This window comes from Hemicordylus capensis, chromosome 2 (assembly GCF_027244095.1).
Source record: "Hemicordylus capensis ecotype Gifberg chromosome 2, rHemCap1.1.pri, whole genome shotgun sequence".
NCBI lineage: Eukaryota > Metazoa > Chordata > Lepidosauria > Squamata > Cordylidae > Hemicordylus > Hemicordylus capensis.
The window spans coordinates 121,549,597-121,563,789 of NC_069658.1; the positions used below are offsets into that span (position 1 = coordinate 121,549,597).

Consider the following 14,193-nt stretch of genomic DNA (forward strand, 5'->3'; position numbering starts at 1 on the left):
GAAACTCCAAACTTATATTCCACACTCCCCAGCTAGATCACCATCGAACTATCATGGCTCATCCGATTTCATATTGGATCCAGAAGATCCGAACAAGTTTACGGATCCTCCTACTGATGTGTTTCCTTCTACCCATGTCTGTCACGCCCTCGATCTCAGACAGCGAGGAGGAAGGGGAAGCTGTCAACTTTCCAGGCGATGCAGGAATGTCTGAGGGGCAGAGCCCGGCTGTCAGTGTTCATGAAACAGCTGTGGCTAATGATTCAGAGCAGGCACAACAACCTGAGGCGGCAGAAATCGTGAAGGACCTATCCGAAGAGGAGCTATGCAACCAACCCCCGCTGACTCCACAACAGCGGCGTCTTACGAGACACAGGGCTCAATTGGAGACTATTAGGAGAAGCAAATGCCTCTTGCAGAGGGCTGATAAGCCTTGAATTCCTGCCAGCTGGGAGCTCTCGGCTTGCACTATAAATCACGTCACCAGCCTTCTACTCACTGCTGAAAACCAACATTCGTCAACCTCTGTGTCAACAGCGTGCAGCCAAGTCCGGTCAAGACGAACTTCCCGAGCCGTATCCAGTTTCAGTAGCTCCGTTTTGTCCCGTGATCTTCCCTGGCAGTTGGCCAGACCCTGACAATGTCTCCCCTAATTGAGAAATGAAAGCCTACCATAAACATGTTAGGGAAATGGCAGAAGCTTTGGGTTTAGACCTGAAATCCTAGCATAGACGATCCCATCCACAACTTTATAGTGAAGTCTGAGTCATCTCAGCCTGCTCTTCCTCTTCTCCTGGTTATCTCCAGGGCAGCAAAGTGTGCATGGGAAGTTGTTCATAAATTGCCTCCAGCCTCCAAATGCTTAGAGAGCTTATATTTCATCCAAGAGAAGGACAATACCTATCTTCTAAAACATCCTGCTCCTAACTCCCTGGTCATTGACTGTGCCACCTCGACGAACTCCGGACAGCATCACATGACTCCTGCAGACAAAGAGGGGAGAAAGTTGGATCTGCTAGGGAGAAAGATCTGCTCCACGTAATGTCTGTCGGTTAAAATATAAAATTATTCAGCCTTCACAGCGAAGTATAATCATGTTCTGTGGGAAACCCTTCAAGGTGACTCAGGCACCTTGTCACCTGAGGATTTTAAAAGGAAATACCAGCAAACTTTGGATAAATTGGCTGTGTTTTCTCAGCAACAATTGAGCACTGCAAAACATCTGGCTGAGTCGGAGTCTCGTTCCATGACCGCTGCAGTCTCACTACGGAGACACACATGGCTTCGCTCCACTACTCTTCAGAGTGATATGAAAGAAAAAATTGAGGGCTTACCCTTTGATGGTAAAGGCACCTTCAGCGAGGCAACCGACTCTACTATGGAACAATTAAAGAAGTCGAAGTTTACTGCAAAGACTTTTACCACCTCAACATCTACTTCTTCCTATGTATCAAAATATCGCACTTACTCCAGACAGAAACCCAGAAACCTTACTCCAGACAGAAACCCACAACAGGAGTGCCATGATTTCAAAAAACAACATCAACCTTATCATAAACTCCCCTATCAAAGCAAAGGCAAAGTGGCTCAATTTCAGCATACAAAACAGTTGAAATCTCAAAAAACATCTTTGAAGAACAGGACCTCCCACTGTCACCTCCACACTCCTCACCTTTCCCACCACCAAGGACATTGACATCTTGGAAGGCGAGCAACAACACCAGCTTTGCAATCCGGTCTCTTATGCCAGCACATGAATCCATCAAGCTCGCATGCCATGGTGCTGCGTAACATCGGACTGCTAGGTCCTGAAGATCATATCCTTGAGATATGCCATAGAGTTCAGAATGACTGCAAACCTTTCAGGGATGAAGTTCACTCAGCCATCCCAGTTGTTGCCAGAGGAAGTGAAGGAGTTGTTAGAGAAGGGTGTGATCACCCCTGTGCATTGGGCACACAGACAGGCTGTGAGTACTCCTGTGGGACCATGAATGTTTTCTAGGCTGAAAACCATGTGGTCCGGCATAAGTTTTAAAATGCAGCCGTTTGCTAAAGTAGTTATGTCTGGTGGAAGGCTTCCTTTTGTTGAGCAGGATCTTACTCAGAAGTCAATTCAACCCAAGCAAGCTACCATTAAGGATGTACTCCTCTACTTTACTACCTTAAAATTACAAGGCTTGGCTAATGTGTCCCTAAAAGTACATTTGGCGGTACTGTCTTCCAAACATCCAGGCTGTGATGACAAGACTCTCTTTTCTCACCTGGACAGTAGAGCTTTCCTTAAGGGCCTCATGAATGTATTTCCACCTATTCATACTCCTGTGGGACTGTGGAACATATCCTTGGTTCTCTCAGCATTGACCCAGAGCCTATTTGAGCCAATGGGTCAATAGACTAGTAACTTTAAAAATAGCCTTCCTACTTGCTATAACTACAGCAAAGCGTGTTAGTGAACTTACAGCTTTGAGGATTGATTCTCCATACACCAGAATCTATCCTGATAAAGTATGGACCCCAGCTTTATGCCCAAGGTGGTGTCTGACTTCCACCTCAACCATTCTTCAGTGTTAATGAAACTGCCTTGAAGATGATTGGCCTGCACTCCCTAGTTCGGGCGAATGTGGGGAATTTAGCTCAAAAGGGGAGACAGTTCCAATCGCCCTTAATTTGTGCAAGTGTATGAACTCAAGCAAATTGGCTTGAGAGAGGGGTTTAAATTAAACAAAAAGGAGTTTATTAAAACTAAAATCAGACTAAATCACTATGTAGCCCTAGTTTAAAGGCACTACAAATATGCTAAGAAACAGCCTATTGTGAGGCACATTTAGCTTACTGTTCCAAATTACATGTAAATTCCCAGGTGGGCTAGAGAGGTACGTTAAGATAGAAGGGCAAGAGTTCAGAAATAAGAGAAAGAGAGAAATTCAGCCCTGAAGGATCCGGGCAGGAGGCTATATTACCTGTCCTGAACACCAAGGTGGTCTGCTGGAGTTTCTTGTTGCAGTCTGCTGGGTTCCAGAGTGATAGGCACTGAGATGTTTCACAGTGGGAGCCCCAGGTGTAGTAATACACAAGGAAACACACTGGGTCATGGAGTTAGGGATACTTCTATAACAAAACATGCCTTGAAGGCACTTGTCTTTTGTCCTGCTCTGTTGGACAGGGGAGCCCAGACAACCTTTTTTTGGAATGCATTGTGTGTCAGTCCTTCCTGGATATGACTGTGTGTGAATCACCTATGGCATTCAAGGGTGATTGTGAGGACAATTGGCGTGTGCAGGTGCATTTAAAGAATATCCTGTGCTGGGACTGACTCTCCCAATAATTCTATCAACAATTTCAATAAACACATTTTCAAAGTTACATCACTTACTCATCCCTATTGTAATGGAGGCTGCAGATAAGAAACGTGTCATATCTGTCCTTTCTCCCTGGCCTGATAGCCAGGTATTGTCTCTCTTTGTGAGAGGAAGAGGGACGATTAGATTTCTTTCCAAGGTGAAATGATCTTAGATGCCAGACACTTGCAGTAGCTAGTCCTGGGAGTCTGCTTAGCTGGGCACCCCTCATAGAGAATGTGAAGCAAATCCCCTTTCCAATTTGTGGGGCTTGCAGCCAAATCTAGGTTCTACCAGTCCACTGCCAACTAAGCATCTTGTCCCCATGTATAACATAAACTGGGAGCTCATATTGCGGTGCAGCTCCTGAGATAGCAAAAGTGCAATCTCCAAGCCTGGAGCTGCAGTTGCAACCAGGGAGGCTTCTGGGAGTGAGTGGAATAAACTCAGCTGGTAACATCAGGGACCTGTCTATACCTTTAAAACATGCAATACGCTCTTTGGATGTGCGCAGAGCGTTTTTATGTTACCTAGACCATACTAAGGGCTTTAGGTCCACCAAGCACCTTTTTGTAGCTTACATGGGCTCTGCCAAAGGCTCCTGCATTTCCAGACAAAGAATGTCCAGGTGGCTGGTTGAACTCATTATGCTGACCTACAAGTCACATAACGTGAAACCACCAGAAGCAATCAAGGCTCACTCTGCGCTTCATTGACTGCACACTTAATAGGGGTAACCTTCGTGGGCATCTGTAAAGCAGCTACTTGGTCCATTGAGTTACCTTTCATCAAGTATTACACCATAGAAGTGCACTCTGCTGCCTAGGCGAGTTTCAGGAGAAGTGTGTTAAAGAGGATGTTACAATAGCTACTACTGCACCCTTCTTCATTGGGAGCTAGCTAAACACCTATTTTTATGGATCTCAGCAGATCTTGATCCAGATAACAGGTTGCTCACCTTTAACTTATGATCTGGTAGAGACCTGTTGACATCCATAAGACCCTCCCTCTGCAGTAGTGTTCTGCTATGAGCATTCAGAGTGTGCATGCAATTCCCTTCCAATGATGAACTGATGTGCTATGGATGATCTTCCTCCATGGCGGTTGTCCAAGAACTGAGGGACATGACTTCAAATAGCACGCTGTGGGCATGCAGGTGGGGCTCGGTCGCCATGGCAAGCTTCGGCATTCTACCATGAGGGTCCTGCGCAGGCTCAGTACCTATTCTTATGGATGTCGACATATCTCTACCAGATCATAAGTTACAGGTGAGCAACCTGTTTCTCTCCCGCCCTTATCACTTTGAGAACCTTTCTGTGGGAAAGTAGTATAATAATAATAATAATAAGAATAATAATAATAATATAAAGCAACTTTACTGGGAACAGCCTATATTCTGCGATGATATCTATAACAACAGCAACAACATTGACAATAAAATTCAGCCATCCCAGGTCCTTGGGAAGGACTCGATGTCTGTATAAAACAAACCAGTCAATAACACTTGTCTGACTGTGTAAATAAATAAATAAATAAATAAATATTATTAATGTCTTAGCTAAGAGATCCCATGGTTATTCTAATATTCTTCCCCCTATATATTATACCTACTTGTATACTTACTTGTTGAGTGGGTGGGGTGGGTGGGTGAGTGAGTGAGTGTAATACAGAGAGAGATACTGATCTGAACAGGGCTTTGTTAAGCAGGTAGGATGGAACATTTGAATTATGTTTTACTTAAAACGTAGTAGCAAAGTACAGGAGGATGTCATTACTAGCGGATTCAGCATATTGACACCCAACCTCTGTATATGCTGAAAAAAATGGGAGGAGGGAAGAATTAAATCTGCAGATAGGGGGTGGTGAGAAGTGACCTTAGAGGTCATTTCTAACCACCATTTTGAGCTCAGGAGCCATTTTGTAGCTCGTTCTAAAAGAATTGTTTTTGAATCCACTATTTTTTGTCCAGAAAATGGCAGAATGGAGACTCCATTCTCCATTTGGGGGGTATTGCTGGATCGCTGGGGACCTGCATAGCATGGTAGGCCATTTTGTCCTTCATTTATAGGGCCATTTTCACCTTTCCCCCTCTTTTTTGCAACCTCTGGGAACCTAACCCCCTCAATCCCATAGACATGATTCCATATTCGCAGTTTCGTTATCTGCAGCAATTGTGGAGAATGGAACCCTCGTGAATACTGAGGTCCTTCTGTATGTCATGCTCAAGGGGTGTGTGTGTGGTTGAAGGCATTTCTAATTCTATTTCTAATACCTTTTTTCTAGCTTTTTCCTGAGAAAGGATCAGAAAAAGGAGACAAGGTATTTACTTTGCTTATCATACGAAGGAACATTTTAAGAGCTTTGGGTAATTAAGAACGGGTGGCGATGTGATAACATGAGAGTAAAAATCATGGTTAATGAGTCACATGCCTTGAGGTCTTTGATATGTTGGCTCATAACCCTGCAAGATGGCTTGTATGCTGGCACTGTGCTGATCTTCCAGCAGTCATTTTGGAGTGCATGGAATAGACAAGATAGTAGGGAAGGCATTGCAGGAAAATGTGTAAGTTTTGCAGAGCTACCTTTTCTTGCTACTGCTTCCTCCACTTCTGGTTGCAGTCTAAGGCATTGAACTTTGGAGAACGAGATGTCTCCTTGGATTGTCAATACTAACATCTTGCTCTAAAACTGAAATGTTATATTTTGGCAGGTTGATGTAGAATCTGCAGAGGACACCCGGTTGATTGAGCTTGATGAGTCACAGAAGAGTGAGCATACAGTGTTTATAATGCCACCAGAGCCTCCCCTTGATAATGGACAGGAGAGATTACCCAAATATAGGTATTCTATAAAATCAAGAAGAGAATGGATCTCTAATTGTACTTGTATGCATTTTGTCTTTATTGATAGAAACTTTCAACGATTTCTTGTCATACTGTATCCTTGCATACTTGCCATACTGCTTTAAAAAGGCTTTCACACCTTGATTTTGGTCTATTCTGTATTCTGATATTGTTCTACCCAAGTTACATACTTCTGTTTGAAACTGGAATACAGTGTATTTGCAGGTGGATGTAGACTCCACAGAGAATTTAGGTGGAGCAGTAGGGAGTCCGAATTGAATTGAATTGAATTGAATCCATTAATGGGTCCCACATTAAGTTTTCAGATTATGCCAGATGTTCCTGGTTTTAAAAATTATTTTGAATTTTGAAAAGGATTGACTAAGGCTTTGTGTGAAAGGTTTTCTTGTGAAAGAAAGATAGCTCAGTATTGCAGTCTAGCATTCCAGATGTAAGTTACTATGCAATATATTATGGCTTGGATCCAAATAAATGTTCAACCAGTTCTGCATGCCAAAGAAGCGTTGGACCAGTTTTTCTCAAATTGCATTATCCCTCTCCCCCAGCAGGCCAAATGGAAAAGTGTCTTCGAACCTATGGCAAGGGGATCTACCATTCAATGGAAAATATTTAAATATTTATCTGGGTTTGCCCAAGCTCCTGGGTATGCCTAAAGTAGCTCTTTGGACCCTAGCCTAAATATCCATCATTCAAGCAGTATCCAAATGACTCCTTAAAGGAACACAGAGAGCTGGACTGGTCTGATATTTCTCAAACACATACTTCTAGCCAGTATCTTTTAGTGAGATGCTCACATGTATCCGATAACTGAGATGGGATGGGCCTAATTCAGTGGTGCAGCACATGCATTGTGTGTGGATTTAATCCCTGGCATCTTCAGTTAAAGGATCTCTGGAACAAAGATTGTGTGAGGCCTTGGAGAGCAACTGGAAGCCAGAGTAGACAATACTTTACTGGATGAACCAATGGTTTGGCTTGGTGTAAGGTAGCTTTATATGGAATGTGTATATGTATGTGTGCACACTCTCTCTCGTGCTCCCTCGTGCTTGCTCTCTCAACATTTCTTTGATGAAAGCATCACCAAAACATTCAAAGTAACAACTAAAGCAATCCTGTCAGATCACTGCAATATATGTTCTAGAGCCATTCTTCTACAGGTTGTATTTAAATATAGATCAGCTGCATCCATCCTTTCTCCTCCTTTCCCTGTCTTATTAGTATTCTTTATTCCCTTCAGTATTTGTATTCCCAGAGTGGCTAGAAAAGTACAGTACAACAATAAAATGAGAAACTAAAGGCTAAACACTGCAGAATAAAATGGCAGTTAGTAGAATAAAACAAGAGTCAAATGTTAAAAAGCAGGGAAGTAACAAAGTCTTCACCTGGATCTATATAAGAACAGGTACTAGGCACAAGTATCCTCTAGGGAGAGAATTGTATAAGCAGGGTGCTTCCATTGAGAAGACTCTCTGTTTGGTCACCAGCTGCTTTGCCTCTGATGGTGACATCAGGGGGAGGATCTCTGTAGATAGCTTCTAGGCATAGGTAGGCTGATGTGGGAGTAGACAAACCTTCAAGGTGACCAGGTCTCAGCTTCACAGCATGTGCTTGTTTCTGTATCCAAATCTTGCCTGTCTTCCCTGGGCCAGCCTGAACACCTTGCATGTTCTGGGACTTGAAAGTGAGCACTAACATTTTCTAATTTAGAAATGAACAGGAATAGGGATTCGCAGGACAGCCCAGGCACACTTGAAAGGGAAGAGGGCAGGTCCATACCTGCTCCTCTGCTGCTTGCTGCAGCTTCCTATTTTGGCTACGCACTCCCCAGCTGCCATCTCACGACAGCAGCATGCACATGGCCTCCATGCATGTATGGTTGCTGACCACGTAAATAGCTGCCGTGCATGCATGGAGGCCATGTGTTTGTTGTCGGCACACAATGGAAGCTGGGTAGAGTGCGACCGGCACGCAATGGTAGCTGGGGAGCATGCTGCCAAAACAGGAAGCTGCAGCAAGCAGTGGAGGAGCAGCTATGGACCTGCTCTCCTCCCTTTTAAATGTGCCTGGGCTGTACTGCGAATCGCTGATCAAATCGCGATTTGTGCACATCCTTACTCTTGTTTAGAGCCAAGGGGTCTTGTACTAAGTGTATTATCCTAGTAAACTACAGAGTTCATACATATTTGACTCTTTCTTTTTCAGCTATAAAAACTTCCCCAGACTAGATTTTAAGCTGTTTGACAGGCCACAGGAGTTCAAGCTTTCATTTACTAGGCATCCAGCTGGAGGCACCATTTCAAATAGTCCAGCACTCATGGCGAAGAGGACAAAACAGGTCAGTTCTGTTGTTGATTTAATTAAAAATAATTTTTAAAAATTGTAGGTGTAATATTTAATATACAGGACCATAAACAACATGATAGATGACGTAGAAAGAAGTATAATTAATATGAGAATACTTGAGTTGGGCTAAAAGCCTGAAAATAATATGCATATAAAGCACTGCATCTTGTCTTCCATATTTGGATGTTACTAAAAGAGCATGTAGTATGCAAAGCGCCAACCAACCATTGTTAATATTTCTGTTACCTTTCTATCACACAGGAAATAAAAGCAGCCCATAAATTAGCCAAGAGATTCTACGCACATCCTCCGCAGTGGGCCAAGTGCCTTTTCAGTAATTGTTACAGTTTATGGTTCATTTGTCTGCCAGCATATGTCAGAGTTTCTCATTCAAAGGTCAGAGCCCTGCAACAAGCATATGATGTTCTTATCAAAATGAGGAAAACTGAAGTGGAACCACTAGATGAAGTAAGTAAAAAAAATATTTGTAGCACATGAAAAGTTGCAAATGTATGTGAATCTGTGGATGTTCATATTATTAGTTGCTCTTTTCTCAAGAATAACTTAATTTCAGGTATGCTTCCTCAGCTTTGGATCTAATTCATTACAACTTCCCCTACCCCAAAATTCATTAATCAAGTATTCATTCAAAGTTTATTACTGTCTATGACCTGCGGGTATTGGCCTCCTATTGTAAAGGAAATTGTCTTGAAATTAATTATGCTAAAACAAAGATCATGGCCCTCGGTAAAAAACCTAAACATCACAATTGGAAAATTGATGACCACCCTATTCAGCAAATTTCTACCTTCAATTATTTGGGGGTCCTCTTCCATGCCTCGGGCTCTAGGAAGCCACATGCTACTTATGTGTCCCAGAATGCTCAAAGGAGTGCATCCGCTATTCTCAGGTTTTTTTGGAGTAAGGGGGGGCATTTTATACCCTCTGCTATCAAACTTTTTCTTGCCAAATCTCTTGCTCAGCTTACATATGGTGCACAGCTAGGGCCTTTATCTAGTTTTCAGCAGGTAGAAAGAATTCAATCTAAATTTCTTAGAGCTGTACTTTCGACCCCCCGTTGTGTCTCTAATGCCAGATTGAGACTGGAGACGGGTCTAGTGAAGGTGGAGGCTAGATATTGGATACTTACAATTTTTTACTGGATTAAAATCCATCACTCTCATGGTAGTTTAGTATTTCTCACATTACAAGATTCATTTCATGCCTCCTGGGAACGCAGAATATTTACTAAACTGGCAACATTGGGGTTGCTTCCGCTTTCCCTGCTCAAAATGGAAGTATCACAAGCCCGTGCCTTGGTGAAACAGAAAACATTAGACACGGAGGAGCAGGAAGATTTATCTAAGTCTCCAGGTTTCTACTGTAACGATACCACAAGGTACCTTGTTGCTCCTTTATCTTATCTGCAACAATTAGACATCCCCAGATATAGGTTGGCTTTTACACAGGCCAGATGTAGATGCCTTCCCTCTGCTGTCCTTGAAGGTCCCTACAGTGGGACTCCTTATGCGGAGCGTCTATGCCCCTGTGGTGATGGGGAAGTTGAAACAATCGAACATGTTTTGCTTTATTGCTCCTTTTATAGGGACTTATGTTTAGAACTAATATCTCCACTGTTGGCTCGTTTCCCAGGAAATTCGCCTAGCCAACAAGTGGCTTTCCTGCTTGAGGACAGCATACCTGCCATTACTTGGAAAGTGGTGGGCTTTTGTGCAGCAGCTCAAAGAGTGCGCCAGTTTTTAATTAACAGTCCTAGTGCTGCTCTATAACCTTTCAGTTATAATATTGTTGATGGGTTAGACTGTTGACTTATTTTTTTCCTTTTTAAAAAATTATTTATTAATCAAGTACATTCTGCCAAAACAATTTCTGGCTCTTGTATTTAATGATGTAAAATTTTGTTATAAACTCTCAGTGTAGATGCTTTAAAAAAATAAGTGTTTGTGCATCAGCTTAGATTCTATCCGTGTTCATACTGACTGATAGCAGCACTCTAGATCAGTGTTTCTCAACCACCGGTCCCTGGACCGCTGCCGGTCCCCGAAGGGTTGAGTGCCGGTCCCTGACTGGGAGTCAACCTCCCCCCCCAACTGAAATCAAGGCACTCACTTCCTCAATTTTGCACATGGCACGGAAGAGGAAGAGTATCACAGAAGCATGGGACCCTTCTTGTGCCTTGCCTCCACGTGCTGCTGAGATCTTCCTACAGCTATCTTATTCCCGATCTTTACAGCTTCAAACTGTATGCAGTGCGGGGGCATGGAGGAAAAGGTATGGCAGTGGGCGCCACTTGAAGGGCTGCTGGTTCTTGCATGCTCATTGTTTGCAGCCAAAGGTTGGTTGATTGAAACCCAGCTGCCTGTTGTGGTCGAGGCGCCTTGAGAGGGAACGCTGTTTCCCTCTTGCATCAGTGGGGCTTGCTTGTATGTTGTTTTCATTGGCCCCATGTAGCTTTTGAATTTTTCTAATGGCCCAACATCCCCTCTCCACTGAGTAATCAGAAGCACCTCCACCACCACCCCGCACATACTGAAGACATACTGGAGACAAATTTGTTCACCCAGGCTTTTAGATTCAGGGGTTCTCAACCTTGGGTACCCAGACGTTGGTGGACTTCTACTCCCATAATCCCCAGCCATAATGGCCAAATGCCATTGTTGTTGGGGGTTATGGGAGTTTAACTGAGGGACCCAAGGTTAAGAACCCCTAATATTCCATGTTTGCAAAAGATTCCAAATTTAATTATTTTAATGCTTATATTATTTCCATTCTAAACAGCCCAGAGATGCAAGTTTTGGGCAGTATAGAAGTCAGATAGATAGATAGACAGACTTGAAACCCCTTTACTAACTGCTGGTCCGGGAAACTGCGCATGAAGAATGTAGCGGTCCTTGAAACTCTGCACGAAGAATTTAGCGGTCCTTGACTCCAAAAAGTTTGAGAAACACTGCTCTAGATCACAGCTGTCACCTTAACACCTTGCTTCAATAGGTGGGGTTTCTTAGTTTGACCTGAAAGCAGTGTAACAATCCTACTCATAGCCCTCTCTCTTTCTCATATTTGAAGTACTTTCTGCTAAGTTCAGTTGTCTTGCCTCAAAGGAGAAAGTCTGCTGAACTCCATTATCAGGCATGGACCCAGGAATATGTCTGTCTTCTATCAGACACTCTTGTGGCTCCGTGTTCTGCACAATATGAAGTAAAAAGTTGAGTTGTCCAAATTTTCTCCTTCTGTTTCATCTTTTGAAAATATGGATTGATGGCCACAGGATTGATGGCCCCTTGAAGTTTCCTAGGGCAAAAGTGGCTCTTTGATATAGAAAAGGGAAATGGTTTGAGGCTTGTCAGCTGAAACCTTATTCTGAAACTATTTGTCTCCTCTTCAACTTGGACTATAATGAGGAATTTAATAATCTTGGCTGCAGTATATTGTCAAGGATTGGACTGGCTCCCTGGTTTGCTGAGTTCCTTCCTTTTTCCCCTCTATTGTTTTAATCTGTTATAAATAATTCCTATATTGTTATAATTCCTATATTGTTTTAATCTGTTATAAATAGAATAATATCTTTGGAGACACTCAATTATTTCATGTATACATGGGTGTGGTTCAGTGTCAAGTTAGACAAGCTGGTAAGTAATTGATTAATGCTGCTACTTTGACAGTTCTACCAAAGTAATTTGCCCAAATGTGGCACAAGGCACTGCAAGGGTGAGTTCTGAGGGAAGCATCCCATGTCTGTCATTTCCAAGGATGCATTTGTTACTTGGTCACTTAAACTTCAAAAGCCTGGCTTTCCCTCACCTATCAGGACATTAAAGGGTTTACAAAATTCAGAACTGGTGGGCACTCCATGCCCATACATAAATGAGCATTTCAGATGTTTAATTAACTTTAATTACTTTAAATTAAGTGCTGTTTTCAATGGAGGAGCAGCTCATCCAGGCTTTGCCCTGTTGCTCTGAATGTTTGGTGTTGCCTCCTGCTTTCCTTTGTGTGATTCACATTGGGACATCTGTATGGTAGCCACTAGTCTCTCATGCTTTTTGATTCAAGACTTGATTGGAGGTGTGGGGAGGCTAGTCATAGCTGAAATGTTTCACCGGCTGCTGGGTGCAAAGTGCAGCCTAGGGCACCTCACTTTGGCCAGTCCCCCAAAGCAAAAGCCTTTCTCCGGGAGTTATGCTTGTTTCTCAACACTTCCCCTATAGCAGCTGCCTTAGAAGCAGCGGAGGTGGCCCAGGAAGGCCTCTCCATGCTGCCGAGATTAACCCCAGCTTCCAAAAGGACTGGGCCAGACAGGGAGTCAACTTGACCCTCTTCTTCAGGATGGCAGCTGGGGCAGAAGGACCTTCCCAGTTCCTGCCAACACCACCCAGTCGGAGCAGATGGAGGGCAAGCAGACAAGCGCTGCCCTGCCCCTGCCCTCCTGGCTTGCATTATTAACCCCTGCTAAATTGGCAAAGAGGCACCTTTTAACATGGTGGTTCTCTTTATGTAGCAGGGGGAGAGTAACTGGTCCTATCCACCCCCAGCACAGTACCTCCAGTGACTGTTGCTGGTGTCTACTTTATGTTTCTTTTTAGATTGTGAGCCCTTTGGGGACAGGGTTCCATCTTATTTGTTTCTTATTTCTCCGTGTAAACCGCCCTGAGCCATTTTTGGGACGGCGGTATAGAAATCGAATGAATGAATGAATGAACTATTGCCACTGTAAGTGCTCTGGTGCAGAGTTTGGGGTGCATTGAAGGTGGACACCTTTTCTGTATGCCACATTGGTTAAAAGGTGTGGTGGCCTTGAGGCAGGGAGTTCCACAGATTGGTGCCATAATGGAAACTATTCTTTGGGTCTACTCTTGAGAAAGAGCCCTAGAGGAAAAGTGTGCCCCCTTCGCTCCTGGCTTTGTCCCACTTCTCTTCCTTCAAGACAGTTGCCAACACTTAAAAGGAATGCCAGGAAGGAAGAAGTTCTGATAAAGACTGGGTGGAAGGAAAGAAAGACAAATGGAGAGGTGGAAGGCCAGAAAAACAAGTGTGGAGGAGTGGGAGAGGAGGACTTCTCCAGGCACAAAGAGAGAGAAATGAAGGAGGGAAAGTAAATGAACATAAGTGGAAAGGGGGAAAGGTTACACACACAACCAAAAAAACTGCCATAATAATCCTTCACTGGATTATAATGTCATTAAGATAATTTCTTATCAATATTAATTGTGACCTATTTCAAATGGCTGTTTGAGAAGGGACAGCAGTGGCTTTCAAATGGGGTGGTAAATAACCTCACAAGAATGAATTAGTTATGACTATCTCAGACTAATACAGTGCACCAATATAGATATTTGCATCATGTTGAACGGTGACTGTGAACTTTATTTTTATAGCACTATAATATATGAACAGTCTTTAGTGTGCACTGTAACAATATCCCTAGGAAACGATAGAAGAGAGTATTCATATTACAGTGACTGTCAATAGTCATATGGGAATGCTGACATGCTTCCAAATTTTGTGCATTTACTGCAAGAGGTCTGAAATATTTAGCTTCAGGTGAGTAGTAACTAAAACTGGTGGCTGTTTTGTTCTGTACAAAATTTACCTAGTGGACTCTGTTCACTTAATGAAACTATTATCCA

General features: G+C 43.1%; 1 protein-coding gene across 8 annotated transcripts in view; it reads left to right on the forward strand.

Moving 5' to 3' along the window:
- DENND4C (DENN domain containing 4C) overlaps nt 1–14,193 on the forward strand; it is a 164,773-nt gene that overhangs the window by 106,775 nt on the left and 43,805 nt on the right. For all 8 annotated transcript variants that reach the window (XM_053298430.1, XM_053298427.1, XM_053298433.1 and 5 more), the window contains 4 exons: nt 5,622–5,657; nt 6,049–6,179; nt 8,405–8,537; nt 8,807–9,013. In XM_053298430.1, the coding sequence (XP_053154405.1) occupies nt 5,622–5,657; nt 6,049–6,179; nt 8,405–8,537; nt 8,807–9,013 (507 nt within the window). The remainder of the gene's footprint in view (nt 1–5,621; nt 5,658–6,048; nt 6,180–8,404; nt 8,538–8,806; nt 9,014–14,193) is intronic.